Source organism: Eurosta solidaginis, chromosome 3 (genome assembly GCF_040869045.1).
Source record: "Eurosta solidaginis isolate ZX-2024a chromosome 3, ASM4086904v1, whole genome shotgun sequence".
NCBI lineage: Eukaryota > Metazoa > Arthropoda > Insecta > Diptera > Tephritidae > Eurosta > Eurosta solidaginis.
The window spans coordinates 73,888,221-73,903,896 of NC_090321.1; the positions used below are offsets into that span (position 1 = coordinate 73,888,221).

General features: G+C 38.9%; 1 protein-coding gene across 1 annotated transcript; it reads left to right on the forward strand.

The window, feature by feature from the left end:
* The first annotated feature begins 2,540 nt into the window (after positions 1-2,540).
* LOC137243952 (U3 small nucleolar RNA-associated protein 25 homolog) lies at positions 2,541-6,837 on the forward strand. The gene is made up of 3 exons (XM_067772330.1): positions 2,541-2,899; positions 2,949-3,671; positions 5,517-6,837. The coding sequence occupies exons 1-3, from the start codon at positions 2,641-2,643 to the stop codon at positions 6,650-6,652; spliced, it is 2,118 nt and encodes a 705-aa protein (XP_067628431.1). The 5' UTR covers positions 2,541-2,640; the 3' UTR covers positions 6,653-6,837.
* The last annotated feature ends 8,839 nt before the right edge of the window (positions 6,838-15,676 follow it).

Genomic DNA, 15,676 nt, shown 5'->3' on the forward strand with positions numbered 1-15,676 from the left:
AATTTTAAATCATTGATTTAAGAATGCTGTTTCTTCATTCTTTCATTCCTTGTTAAGGAATGTGGCTTAAAAGTCAACCCATTCTTCATTCAGTAATGGGACAAAAAGAATGCACTCTTGAACTCTTCGAAGAAAGAATGAAGTAATTGAATGAAACACAAACATTTGTCAACACGGAATAGGCATTCAAATGAATACAGCTTTTGCTGAGTGTGCACACACTTTTCTAGTACCAATCAATTATGAAAAATGTCGTACAAGCACAAAACCCGCTCAAATATCACATGGTTGCATTTAATTAAAGCCACTTCAAAATATCTACACAAAAATTAAGTTTTTGTCCGTGATGACCAGTTTTTTCCATATTTAAATTACAATAAAGTACGAAGAAGTTAACTGGAAAAGTTTTCATATTGAAATTTTCCTAAACATTTAATAATAAAAAAAGCAAATTACAAATATTTCAACATCTCTGTTCCGAAAATTGTCATCGTTCTAAATGAGTGTTGCCAATATGCCATATCAAAGGCTTGCATTAAAAAGTACTAGCCTTCATTTGCACGTCCTCAATTGGTGATTAAACAATTGAAGAAAAGGCAAGACGTTATAAAAGCTCTTAAGTTCCTCCATATATTCTTCCTTGTGGTATATGGTCAAATATTGTATCTATACTGGTTTGTGAGTTTGCAAATTACAATAGCAATATCTTATTGTCTAAGAAAAATATTTTTCTAAACACAATAGTTTGTAATTACAGCCATTTAATGTAGGCTCTATAGGTAGTTGTAGCCTTTTTGAGAGCAAGGAAATTAACTTTGAATACAAATCTGATCAAGTAAGATAGAATTCAACCAAAACAATTCTTCAATCTTTTACCAATGCCGTGCTATAAAAAAACTTTAGTCCGATGGAGCCAGTCAATCTCTTTGTGGGGACGGAAATGAATAACCTCTAAAGTTTCTCCCAATGGAACATTTTTTTTTTGGCACAAATGAAGGAAAGGTGGGGAAAGGTGAATAGAAAAAGCCTGAATCACCGTAGGACGATGCCATGGAAATAGACATAGTTTATCGAAATTCTCGGAATTAGGAAGCTCCAATGAAATCGCCGATGGGCCTATGCACTTAGATGTATTTAAGTGACTTAAACTCAAGTATCTGTTTTTGTTGTATTATCGACAAAAAATATCCACAATTTACTCTTTTTGTTCAATGCACAATGTGTTCATTTACAAAATCCATTTTACAACCATAGCAAGTAGTAACATTTTGACATATAGCAAGAAAGCAATAGATTGTCTTGGCGAAGTTTCAGCCAAATTCGACTATATCTTCATGTCTTTTGAATACTTTATATAATCAAGAACCCTATGGTTTTATGTAAGCGAGTTATCCGCGATATTTACCTAAAAAGGAAACCAATCAACTCACAAGAGCCTAACATTTTTTGATCTCACTCGATTAATTAAAAAAAAATCAACCCAATTGCAAAGTATACAAAATCTGCTATGAAGTACTATTTCTTGTATGTCTTATGTTCGGACACCATGAAGATGAATTACCGTCGCAATATACCAGTAAATGCTTCTTTCTTTTCAGTTGCTCTTAAACAAACATAATAATTCATATTCAATATTTATAAGCCGGTGTTAAGCTCATGAATTCTTAAATATTAATTAATTTTGTTATTGACCAATTTTACGCCTTTTTTGCAACAACTCCTAAATTCATTTAACATATCTGATGGCAATGAAAGTATACAAAAAATTACCTTGGGGAAAAAGTATTTAGTACTGAATGAAAAAAAAGTGTGCATTCATTTCAAGTTTACATTCATTAAAGATTGGGAATGGTTCCTACATTCACACTCTATATTGAATTATATTTTACCATTCAATAACACACACACACTTTAGCTTTGAGTTAAAGTATTTTAAGCCATTCAGGAATGTAGATTTATAATATGCAACCAAAAAATCACAAATTTTTAAAAGAATGCTGAGAGAATACACACTCAATTGATTCAATCTTTTTACTATCTCTGCTACTCGCTGACTGTGAGTTTTAAAGTGTACACAAGAAATTGTGTTAACTTTGAAATTCTGATTCTGTGAAGCAAAACTGTGAATAAAAAAACTCACTGATAAAAACTTTGTGAGTTTTCTTGGCAGCCGGTGTACACTATTGTGACATTGAAAACTCATACGCACTGTTGCAGAATGCCTTTTTTGTTTTCATGGTGTTTGATGAATATTTTTTCACTGACATAAGATTTTTTACATTCAGCGCTTATTCAGCAAAACAATGTGCACAATAATTTACAGAATCACATGAGAATTTCAAGTGTAAATGGTTTGTGCAAATGAGTTTTCAATGAATGTACATTTTCTGTTTTTCACAGTTAGAGAATTGACCCCCCTGGATTAGCTATTACTTTTTAGTAAATATCGTTATCATTTCAGCACCACCCTGTGACAATACATCGTTTATCGGTTTGACTTCATATCGAAATGCTTCCATGTTTAGATTCCATCACTATTGTAAATTTTTACAATGTCCATCCCTAATAAAGGCATAAGGTTTCCAAATTTGTTCTATCGTTTTGTTTCCTTATCCGTTTTGCACAATACACTACAATAAAATGGGCTACAGAAAGAAACCCAAACCAGCTGCGCGTGATAAAACGTTGAATAAAGCAGGTATAAATCTTAAATTCAAGCGGAAAGCAAAAGATATGCTAGAGCAACACCGAAAACAGGCGCTATTGGAAAAATCGTACAGAGAAAAGGAAGAAACCAGAATTGATGATGTCGAAGGCAAGATTTTAGAGTTTGCTGAGAATGAGATGGACGAGGAAGGAAATGTATTTGATGAACTTATGGATACGCTTTCGATAAAAGGTAAGCTTGGTTTAATATAATGCTCAATAAAAACGTACCTACTCACCAGGGAAGAGACACATGCAGCATGACTTTTCAGATGATGATGATTCAAACGATGATCAATTAGACAGCTCAGGCAGTGATCACCTTGAAGAAGTGATTGGCGATGATGGCGAATTAGTGGGTGTCGATGAAGTTGAAACGGAACAAAGGGATGATACGTTTGCTCAACATTTCGATTTTGAATTGCCGCTGGAAAGTGTTGATAATATATGGACCACACAGACAAATATTGAAAAAGTCGTACTTAGTTGGAGTCAATTGGGCATAATGAAAATGCAAGTACCAAAAATTGGATGCACCAAGCAGCCATCAAATGAAGTGGATTGGAAAAGTATCCATAAACGACTAAACTCGATTAGTTTACGTACAATGGGCATTCGAGCAGCAATAGTTGATAATTTTGCTAAAGATATTACACCGTTTCGCTTAGAGGCTTTCCAAATTATGAATAATTATAAAGATTTCTGCCATCCCAATGTCCCTAGGGATCAAGTTGGTGATTTGCGTTACTGCTATACAACACATGTATTAAATCATATGTTAAAAACTCGTAATAGGATATTAAAACATAATGAGAAATTAAAGACAACACCAAATCTGACCATACCGGACAATTATAGAGATCAAGGATTAGCGCGAGCCAAAGTGCTCATAGTATTACCATTTCGAAAGTGTGCCTTTCAAACGGTGACAAATATGGGTCGATTATTGTACGGAAAAAACATGGGTATGTAGTTGCATGTAATCAAATGATGCTGAAATATTGATTTTTATTTGTACAAGCATATCCCAATCTCCCTATGGTCCGCCCTGTTGAAACTGCCAGTTTTCTTGGACCTCCGTTAAAGGACTTTGATGATGATGGTCGCCCCATTGAATTGGGCGAAGCACTGTTAACACAACAGCAACAGGAAAGTGATAGGTGAAAAAACAGAACGGATTTAAGTATTTGAATTTAAATAACATAGTGACAATAGTGCTACAGTTAACCATTGCAGCAATAGTAATTTTGAAAATTTCAATTAAAGATAAATATAGTTTCATTACCATCTAAGCGGGACCGAAATGAACTTAGTCATAACGCCTTCTTAAGCAACTGGGGAACATATCAGAGCCATAACACACTTTTTTCTTCTTTTTTTTTTAACAGAAATCGTTCAGTAATCATTGTATACTATAGGCTGGATTGGTTGCAATCAACTACTAGTCAGAATTCGATCAGACTAGACCGTAGATCTATACATGGTTTCCTGTCAATGTGATAGAGGTAACAAAACTGCCGATGAGTTGGCAAAGGAGGGTGAAGCACTCGATGAATATAAGGTAGACGTCCCGATCCGCTTGTAGGGAGCTCAAGAGGGGTTTTTGTTTTTTTTTTTTATATTTACAAATACCTCATCTCAAAACTTACCTGAGATGGTCGGGTTAACACCTTAATGGTACTAGTTACCGAAACCCTCCGAATCTATATCCGGCAAAGGATAAAGACCGCTAATACCCCGGGAGAGTATCTAAAACAACAATACCAGCTTGGGAAAAATTAAAAGGAGGCACACTAGGTAGGTGAGGTTGACAATTGGGATGGAGAAGCTAGAAACTGCGCTGTCAACCCTTAGAAAGGGTTGCGCTACACAACCCCTTGTTGTTGTTATAGCAGTGATTCGCCCCGCGACCGATCACAAATTGTCATCAATGTCCTCTAACGGGAGTCCAAGGAAACTTGCAGTTACAACACGGGTGGACCATAGTAAGAGGTGTGTTACTCGCCCGATCATTTCGGGAACGATTTAATGGGACCACATTGTTCTCTCCTGGTTCGGTACTTTCCGGTAACTAATACCTTATCGGGAAGAATTTGATATGACGCTAAATCTTCTAGGTCATCCCACCTCCCTGCTTCGTTCCTTTGAGCTTATCATCGAATAGTTTTTTTCAGCCCAGTCTTATTTCATGATTTAATAATCGGGGATTGCCCGTATTGCTTTTTTTTTAAATGTATGAAAACATTCAACGCCTTGATTTACATATCTTTGAACATATTGGCATCAAAATTCCTAAAAGGCAATAAATAAACCTGCCTGCTTTTTGCTATATACGGCAGTGTACACTATGATTATACGGTCATAGTATGGTTATAAGCAGTTATGGTATGTAACCAATAATCGGTTACATGGATTTCCCTAAGTGAAATTACCATACGAAAAGCATCGCTCAAATACTGGGGTAAGTATGATTATTCTGACTGCAACAGCACAACCACTTACTGAAGATTTGATGGTAGAGTGACATTTCCTTGTTGGACTTGACAACGGATCCCTACGATGCTTTAAACCAAGTTGACTGAGATTTTTTAGCGAACCACGAATTTGTAAGCCAGATCCACCTACTGTGTTTTTTTAGCGCTTGTACACTTTATTTTTAAATTTTTAGGCAGCTTTACTGAATTTTCGAGGAGTCTTTGGCCGAGTGCTTTTGTATGGTCCCACTGAACTTTTGTTGTTACCAACGTGATCCAAAATTTTACGCAAGTAATTAAAGTTATATAATTAACCTTAAATAATTTTTTTTCCAGATGGCAAAATTATGAATTTCGCTCGATTTACCGACGAATATACTGGTGATAGTCTACGTTTTCCCAAAAACAAACCAAAACCAGAAGATTATGTTGAAACTTTTAAAGGCAATATTGACGATAATTTTAAAATTGGTATTTCGGTCACCAAGAAGAGCTTAAAACTTTACACTGACTTCAATGCTTCAGATATAATAATCGCATCGCCGTTGGGTTTGCGTTTAGGCATGGCTTCAAATAGTAACGAATCTGGTGCTTTTGATTTTCTCAACTCAATAGAAATCGTTATACTCGATAAAGCAGAAATGTTCTTGGCACAGAATTGGGAAAACTTACTTCATATAATCGAACATTTGCATTTGCAGCCACAATCATTAAGTAATGTCAATCTACAACGCGTACGCCCTTGGTGTTTAAATGGTTTATGTCGCTTCTATAGACAAACCATTCTACTTTCATCACACGAACTGCCTGAAATACGATCGCTCTTCCTCAACAAATGTGTTAATTATAGCGGCAAGATAACTGTATCGAATCCAATCCTTCAAGGTGACATAAAAAATGTATTCGTTGCTACGCCACAAATATTTCACTTAATGGATGCCACAAGTTTGGATACAGTTTTCGATGCCCGTTTTCGTTATTTCATTAAAGAAATTTTGCCGCGCTATCGAAAGCCTTCATTTGCACATTGTATGATATATGTGCCAAGTTATTTTGATTATGTACGTTTGCGTAACTATTTGAAAACGGAATCAATCAGCTTTGCACAAATTTGTGAATATACTAAAAGAGACAAAGTGGCGCGTGCGCGTGATATGTTTTTTCATAGTGGTGTACATTTTCTACTTTATTCAGAACGTTATCATTTCTACCAGCGTACACGCATAAAGGGCATTCGACATTTGATAATGTATCAACCACCAATGTGGCCGCAATTATATTCGGAAATGGTTAACATGATGAATGATTGTAATCAGAATTCTGCTGATGGCTTAGATGATGAAATGAGCATAACTGTTATATATACCAAGTACGACATAATGCAGCTGAATGCAATTCTTGGCACAGAGTCGGCGGCAAAATTGCAAAGATCTGACAAAATTATACACAGCTTTACAGTTACAAACAAATAATTACATTACAAGATGGAAAATAAGTTTTTTTTTTTGGTTTGTGTCTCAGAATAAATTAGATTTAGGCTATGTAAGCTATTGTAAAAGCAATACCCAACTTATTTGAGCTAAAGAAATACATAAAATTTTTCGTAAAATAAATACTGAGTGTGATGGCACCCTGTGCATTCACATTTTAAATTGTAGTCAATCATATGCGCAACATTGTTACCTTTCAGTGCGAATATAAATACCACCACAACAAAAGAAGACCAGAAAGTCTAAGCCAACAGCCAACACAGAGACAACACAATTTGGAAACACAGCAACCGCCAAAGAAAGAAACTGTCATACATATATACACTTAAATTGTTATTGTTTTGTGAACCGTTTTTTTTTCTTATACATTTCAATAAACTAAAATTGCAATAACATCATCTTTCCAAAATAACTGTTCTCCAAATTATTGTGATTGGCTGTTGGATATCGTGCGAGTTACGGAATTTTGTAAAACGGAAAATTTTTTTGGCTAAAGTCGCGTACAGTTGCCGCGAAATAGAAAAATTTTGTAATTTTGCTAAAATAGATATCGTGCCGTCAAAAGAAAATTGAGTGATTGTTTAAAAATTGTCGTACGTGCCCGTAAAAAATATAATTGTTGTCCACCGCAATTAATACTTATAAAATAATTGGTCTTATTGTCGTCCGAAATTTTGTGTAATAAAATTTAATCGCACCGTCTAACACAATATATGAGCAACATGCCGGGAGGCAATGGGTATAATTTGCGGAGCCAGGATAGTACTCAACATGATCCAGAGGAGAATACGGAGGGAGCCGTAGGAGCATCACAAATTCATCTTGCCTCAATTGTAGAGAGTCTGAATGCACTTACCAATGCAGTATCAGAGCTGAGGGTGGCGACTGAAGAAAGCCAGCGGGATATTGAGCGTTTGCGAAGCAATATAGAACGGGAGGCGCAACAAGTACCACAACCTCATCTTATAGAAGCAACGCAGCAAAGTTCACCAGTGTCACTACCAGAGCCACCGACACAAGATACAGTCTTGGCAAGCAATGAATCGGTGACAAAATTATATGACCTGCCAAGTTTTTTGGCAATCCTGCCACTGTTCTTAGCGAATTTCAAGGACACAACGCAGGCATTTCGCTACATGCGCTTGCATAAATGCCTAGTTGGTCGTGCCAAGGAAACTGCATCCATGCTAATATATCCTAATGATGTGCCAAATGCCATAGCAGAGTTAGAATTTCATTTTGGGCGCCCAGATATTTTAGTAAGAAGCCAAATAAGTAAAGTACAGCAGTTTTCCAGTATCAGCGAGAATAAGGTAGATCAAATTATAGCATCACTAAAACAAGAAACATCTTCGGATTTTTAACATCGGTAAACATCATATTTCAAATACCACACTATTGGAGCAGCTGGTCATGAAATTGCCACCCAGTAAACAATATGAGTGGACACGCCATGCCATCAATATAAGGCCATATGCAACGGTGAATGATTTTTCATTATGGTTAAGCGAACTTGCCAGGGTGGTATGTCTCATTCCGCCGTCAAACACGACCACTAGAAGTCATCAGCCAGTGCCTCAACAACAATCGTCGCGTCGAATAATGCACGTTGGAAGAGAAAAACAAGTAGAACGCGGAGAGGGTATCAAGTGCTACGTATGTGAGGGCGCTCACGTAATCTCCAGCTGTGAATCTTTCAAAAACATGAGCGTGCACGATCGTTGGGAAAAAGTAAAGCTTTGCTTCTTGTGTCTACGTAAGGGTCATAGCACAGTCAAATGCCGTTCAAAAAGAATGTGTGACGTTGATGGTTGCCGCCGATACCATCATCGCAGCCTGCACGAAAATTCGAGTTTGTCTCAAAATACAGCTGCTACATGCAATACAGGTGAGTCCCAGCCAGTGCTAATGGGGCCGAACGGTAGTGTAGACGTTTTCGCCCTGGTGGATGAGGGATCAGCCGTATCCTTGATAGAAGATAACTTAGCTAAACGTTTGGGTCTCAAAGGTCGGAGACAGCCACTAACGCTTCAATGGTATGGCGAAAACTGCACAACCGAGGAGTTATCGAAGGTAAATCTGGAAATAAGAGGCAAAAATTCCGCATCAACATATAATATTCGAAACGTGTGCACCCTGCGTAGCCTTGATTTGCCAGCGCAATCATTTTCGAAAGCCGATTTTGCCCACTTAGAGTTCCTGCCATTAGAAAATTATAGTCGTGTCAAGCCGTCGTTGTTGTTGGGTCTTGATAACACCTCGCTAAGTGTTCCGTCCGCAACTGTTCAAGCCAGCGAAAATAGCCCTGTAGCCATTAAGACGAAATTAGGTTGGATAGCCTACGGTTCAACCAGTTCACTGCCACAAGCACCAGTTGTATTGCATATCCGTGAGCGAAAATGTCTAACATCACTAAACGCATTGGTAACCGAATACTTTGCCGCCGACAACTTCGGAATAGGTGAGTCAATAAATCAAATTGAATCTGAGGAAGATCAGATAGCGCGCCAGATGCTACACAACAACACGACGTTTGGGCAAGCGTTTTGAGAGCGGACTACTATGGCGAAATTCACCACCAGCACTTCCGGACAGTTACGACATGGCGTACAAGCGCTTGCTGGGCATAGAACGCAGGATGAAGGCCGATTCCCGTTTTGCCGCCAAATACAAAGAGGAGATCGACAAATATTTGCGCATGGACTATGCCCGAAAGCTGTCTGATGAAGAAGTACGTATGAACTTGAAATTTAATTTTTATTTACCGCATTTTGCAGTTAATAACCCACACAAGCCAGGGAAAATGAGAGTTGTGTTCGATGCAGCTGCCCTAGTAAATGGCGTATCGTTGAACTCGTGCCTTCTTAAAGGGCCCGAACATGCCAAACCATTACTGAACATTTTATTCAAATTTCGTGAAGGGGCAGTTGCAGCCGCAGCCGACATTCGTGAGATGTTCTCGCAAGTACTCATTAACAAGCGAGATCAACAGGCGCAACGATGTTTATGGCGTGATGGGAACGCAAATCAGCCAGTCGAGCACTTTGTTATGCAGTCTATGGTTTTCGGAGCCATATGCTCACCATGTATAGCGGAATTTGTCAAAAATAAAAATGCCGAATATTTCCGTCAGCAGTATCCAGAAGCCGCTACAGCCATCGTCGAAAGCCATTATGTTGACGATTTCGTTGCCAGTTTCAAGAACGAACAAGACGCTGAGCGGATTTGCAATGACATCGTTTACATCCATTCCGAAGGGGTTTTCAATTACGCGGATTTGTATCAAACGTCAAACGTCCCGCAAGATAACCTGAATGCAGAGCCACACATACCACAGTCTATAAGTCTAGAAAACGGAGTCAGCTATGAAAAGGTATTGGGAATGCGCTGGAACACCATGACAGATTCATTTGAGTTTATGCTTAATTTTCACCGAGTTTCAAAAGCCGTTTTAGAAGATCGTGCTCCAAGCAAGCGTGAACTCCTCAGTATAGTAATGTCGGTGTTTGACCCATTTGGCATTATCGCCGATTTTGTTTTTTTTTTTTTTGCCAAAATGCTAGTACAAGAAGTGTGGAGACATTCTATCGAGTGGGACGAAGCGATTCCGAGCAGCCTGAATCACAAATGGTTTATGTGGTGGAGCGAACTAAAACACGTTAATATTGTTAAAGTTAAACGATGGTATTCACCGCAGCTTCAATCTACAACTTCCATACAGTTGCACGTAGTGGTGGATGCCAGTCAATCAGCATTCGCAGCGGCTGCGTACTTTCGAATCGCTAGTAGTGATGGTTGTGATATCACATTTGTCGCGGGAAAAACCAAAGGCGCCCCAGAAGTTATTATCCGTACCGAGATTGGAATTGCAAGCCGCAGTGTTAGGCGTCCGAGTTGCGAATTTGGTCACCCAAGGTCACAACGTCCAAGTAAATCAAACATATTTTTGGTCGGATTCGTAAATCGTACTACACTGGGTCAACTCGAAAGAACGAAAATTTAAGCCATACATTGGTCATCGCATAGCAGAGATTTTAGCATCAACTAAACCTTCACAATGGCGTTGGATTCAGACCGATAACAATAGCACAGACGTCGCCACTCGTCCAAAGTGGCCACCAAAGATTGAGGAGCGTGGGCCATGGTTGTGCGTGGGCCCGAGTTTCTGCTACATTCAGTTGAGGATTGGCCAGCCACATCTTGCACACATATGCCCGAGCTACCCGAGGAGGAGATTAAGCCAAACCTACATATACAAGCCAAGGTAACTCGTTGTTTACTAAAATTTAATCGTGTTTCTTCATATTTAAAGATGAAACGGGTAATGGCATGGGTTCTGCGAGCTGCCGACATATTTTTGAAACTACGTAGCACCTATCAGACATGTGATGGAGGCGGTCTGCAGTCAGAGCTAAGCGCCGCCGAACTTAATAAAGCAGAGATATACATAGTCAAAGCCGTTCAGCGCGAAGTTTACGCAGAAGAAGTATCAGCCCTATTGAAAGACGAGCAACTCCATAGAGAAAGCAGTATTCGTTCATTAACGCCGTATCTAGACAACGATCAGATCATGCGAATCCAAGGTCGCCTGGACGCAGCTACGGTTTTGCCAGTAGAGACCAGAACACCAATTTTAATGCCATCCAAACACATCGTCTCCGAACTCATAATGCGTCAGTATCACGAGCGACTACACCTTCAGAATTTCGCATTGACATTGTACGAAGCCCGCCAAAAGTTTTGGTTTACTCATGCCAAGTCGCTGCTGAAGTCCGTGCAACGTACATGCTTAACGTGCCACATAGACAGAGCTAAACCAGCATCGCCTCTGATGGGTCAGTTGCCTGAGAAGGCATTCCAATAAAAATCAGAGCCGATAACGGCACGAATTTTGTGGGCGCTCAACGGGAGCTAAAGGAAGCTGATCGCATGTTAAATTTCGAGCGCATATCAGATGAAGCCACCAGCCGCAATATCGATTGGAAATTTAATTGCCCTTCCACCCCAAGTTCAGGGGGTTGTTGGGAGCGCCTTATAGTTGTAAAAGAATGCTGCTAAAGACACTTCGTGAGGAGGCACCGAAGGAAGACACACTTCGAAGCGTGTTGATCGAAGCTGAAAATATTTTAAATTCGAGGCCACTTACCGACGTGCCTTTATCATCGGAAGAGGACGACCCAATCACTCCTAACCCTTTCCTTATGGGATGCCCCAATTCCATGCAAACAGCGCAGCCAGCCGACCAAACATTTGCCTTAGATAACAATGGCGTATCGCACAAAATCTGAAAGATCGCATTTGGAAGCAATGGGTGAGACATTATTTGCCCCAATTACTTGTGAGGCCTAAGTGGCAAGACAAGGTTAAACCAATCGCCATCGACGATTTGGTTCTCGTCTGCGACGATCTTCAGCCGCGAAGCCAGTGGAAGAAGGGACGAGTTACCAAAGTCTTTCCCGCTAAGGATAGGCAAATCCGCCTCGTTGAGAATTAAACAACTAACGGAGTACTGCGTCGGCCGGTGTCAAGACCTGCCATCCTCAGAATAAATGGTGAATCGCTATGCGATTCACGGTGGGGTGGGGTGTGATGGCACCCTGTGCATTCACATTTTAAATTGTAGTCAATCATATGCGCAACATTGTTACCTTTCAGTGCGAATATAAATACCACCACAACAAAAGAGCAGAAAGTCTAAGCCAACAGCCAACATAGAGACAACACAATTTGGAAACACAGCAACCGCCAAAGAAAGAAACTGTCATACATATATACACTTAAATTGTTATTGTTTTGTGAACCGTTTTTTATACTCAGTTGAGCAGAGCTCACAGAGTATATTAAGTTTGATTGGATAACGGTTGGTTGTACATATATAAAGGAATCGAGATAGATATAGACTTCCATATATCAAAATAATCAGGATCGAAAAAAAATTTGATTGAGCCATGTCCGTCCGTCCGTCCGTTAACACGATAACTTGAGTAAATTTTGAGGTATCTTGATGAAATTTGGTATGTAGGTTCCTGAGCACTCATCTCAGATCGCTATTTAAAATGAACGATATCGGACTATAACCACGCCCACTTTTTCGATATCGAAAATTTCGAAAAACCGAAAAAGTGCGATAATTCATTACAAAAGACCGATAAAGCGACGAAACTTGGTAGATGAGTTGAACTTATGACGCAAAATATAAAATTAGTAAAATTTTGGACAATGGGCGTGGCACCGCCCACGTTTTAAAGAAGGTAATTTAAAACTTTTGCAAGCTGTAATTTGGCAGTCGTTGAAGATATCATGATGAAATTTGGCAGGAACGTTACTCTTATTACTGGATGTACGCTTAATAAATATTAGCAAAATCGGAGAAGGACCACGCCCACTTTAAAAAAAAAATTTTTTTAAAGTAAAATTTTAACAAAAAATTTAATATCTTTACAGTATATAAGTAAATTTTGTCAAGATTCAACTCCAGTATTGATATGGTGCAACAAAATACAAAAATAAAAGAAAATTTAAAAATGGGCGTGGCTCCGCCCTTTTTCATTTAATTTGTCTAGGATACTTTTAATGCCATAAATCGAACAAAAATTAACCAATCCTTTTGAAATTTGGTAGGGGCATAGATTTTATGGCGCTAACTGTTTTCAGTGAAAATGGGCGAAATCGGTTGATGCCACGCCCAGTTTTTATACACAGTCGTCCGTCTGTCCTTCCGCATGGCCGTTAACACGATAACTTGAGCAAAAATCGATATATCTTTACTAAACTCAGTTCACGTACTTATCTGAACCCACTTTACCTTGGTATGAAAAATGAACGAAATCCGACTATGACCACGCCCACTTTTTCGATATCGAAAATTGCGAAAAATGAAAAAAATGCAATAATTCTATACCAAATACGAAAAAAGGGATGAAACATGGTAAGGTAATTGGATTGTTTTATTGACGCGAAATATAACTTTAGAAAAAACTTTATAAAATGGTTGTGACACCTACCATATTAAGTAGAAGAAAATGAAAAAGTTCTGCAGGGCGAAATAAAACACCCTTAAAATCTTGCCAGGTATTACATATATAAATAAATTAGCGGTATCCAACCGATAATGTTCTGGGTCACCCTAGTCCACATTTTGGTCGATATCTGGAAAACGCCTTCACATATACAACTACCACCACTCCCTTTTAAAACTCTCATTAATACCTTTAATTTGATACCCAAATCGTACAAACTCATTCTAGAGTCACCCCTGGTCCACCTTTATGGCGATATCTCGAAAAGGCGTCCACCTATAGAACTAAGCCCCACACCCTTTTAAAATACTCATTAACACCTTTCTTTTGATACCCATATTGTACAAACAAATTCTAGGGTCACCCCTGCTCCACCTATATGGCGATATCTCGAAACGGCGTCCACCTATGGAACTAAGGAATACTCCCTTTTAAAATACTAATTATCACCTTTCTTTTGATGCCCATATTGTACAAACAAATTCTAGGGTCACCCCTGGTCCACCTTTATGGCGATATCTCGAAAATGCGACCACCTATACAACAACCACCACTCCCTTTTAAAACCCTCATTAATACCTTTTATTTGATACCCATATTGTACAAACATATTCTAGAGTCACCCCTGGTCCACCTTTGTGGCGATATTCCGAAAAGGTGTCCACCTATAGAACTAAGCCCCACACCCTTTTAAAATACTCATTAACACCTTTCTTTTGATACCCATATTGTACAAACAAATTCTAGGGTCACCCCTGGTCCACCTTTATGGCGATATCTCGAAACGGCGTCCACCTATGGAACTAAGGATTACTCCCTTTTAAAATACTCATTAACACCTTTCTTTTGATACCCATATCGTACAAACAAATTCTAGGGTCACCCCTGGTCCACCTTTATGGCGATATCTCGAAACGGCGTCCACCTATGGAACTGTGGATTACTCCCTTTTAAAATACTCATTAATACCTTTAATTTGATATCCATATCGTACAAACGCATTCTAGAGTCACCCCTGGTCCACATTTATGGCGATATTTCGAAAAGGCGACCACCTATAGAACTAAGGCCCACTCCCTTTTAAAATACTCATTAACACCATTCGTTTGATGCCCATATTGTACAAACAAATTCTAGGGTCACCCCTGGTCCACCTTTATGGCGATATCTCGAAACGGCGTCCACCTATGGAACTAAGGATTACTCCCTTTTAAAATACTCATTAACACCTTTCATTTGATACCCATATCGTACAAACGCATTCTAGAGTCACCCCTGATCCACCTTTATGACGATATCTCGAAACGGCGTCCACCTATAGAACTAAGGCCCACTCCCTTTTAAAATACTCATTAACACCTTTCGTTTGATGCCCATATTGTGCAAACGCATTCTAGAGTCACCCCTGGTCCATCTTTACGGCGATATCTCGAAAAGGCGTCCATCTATAGAACTTAGGTCCACGCCCTTTTAAAATACTCATTAATACCTTTCATTTGATACCCATATCGTACAAACGCATTCTAGGGTCAACCCTGATCCACCTTTATGGCTATATCCCTAAATGGCGTCCACCTATAGAACTATGGTCCACTCCCTCATAAAATACTCTTTAATGCCTTTCATTTGATACACATGTCATACAAACACATTCCAGGGTTTCCCTCGGTTCATTTTCCTACATGGTTATTTTCCCTTATGTTGTCACCATAGCTCTCAACTGAGTATGTAATGTTCGGTTACACCCGAACTTAACCTTCCTTACTTGTTTTCTTATACATTTCATTAAACTAAAATTGCAATAACATCACTGAGCAAGTAATAAAATTACAATCACGATTAACTTAAAGAATGCGCGAATACTTGCAATACAAAGAGGAAAGTGCACGGTTCAGACTCATATTGGTTCAAGGAGTGTCACGCGGTCAGCACACATTAAAATTGTCAGTGATTGCTTTCAATGCTAAATTAAATAACATTTCCTCCA

Bases quoted from the DNA above. Each gene is read 5' to 3' on its own strand.
- LOC137243952 (XM_067772330.1), top strand. From the start codon at position 2,641: ATGGGCTACAGAAAGAAACCCAAACCAGCTGCGCGTGATAAAACGTTG. The intron at 2,900-2,948 runs GTAAGCTTGGTT...CCTACTCACCAG, and splicing joins GGATACGCTTTCGATAAAAG to GGAAGAGACACATGCAGCAT. The intron at 3,672-5,516 runs GTATGTAGTTGC...TTTTTTTTCCAG, and splicing joins ATTGTACGGAAAAAACATGG to ATGGCAAAATTATGAATTTC.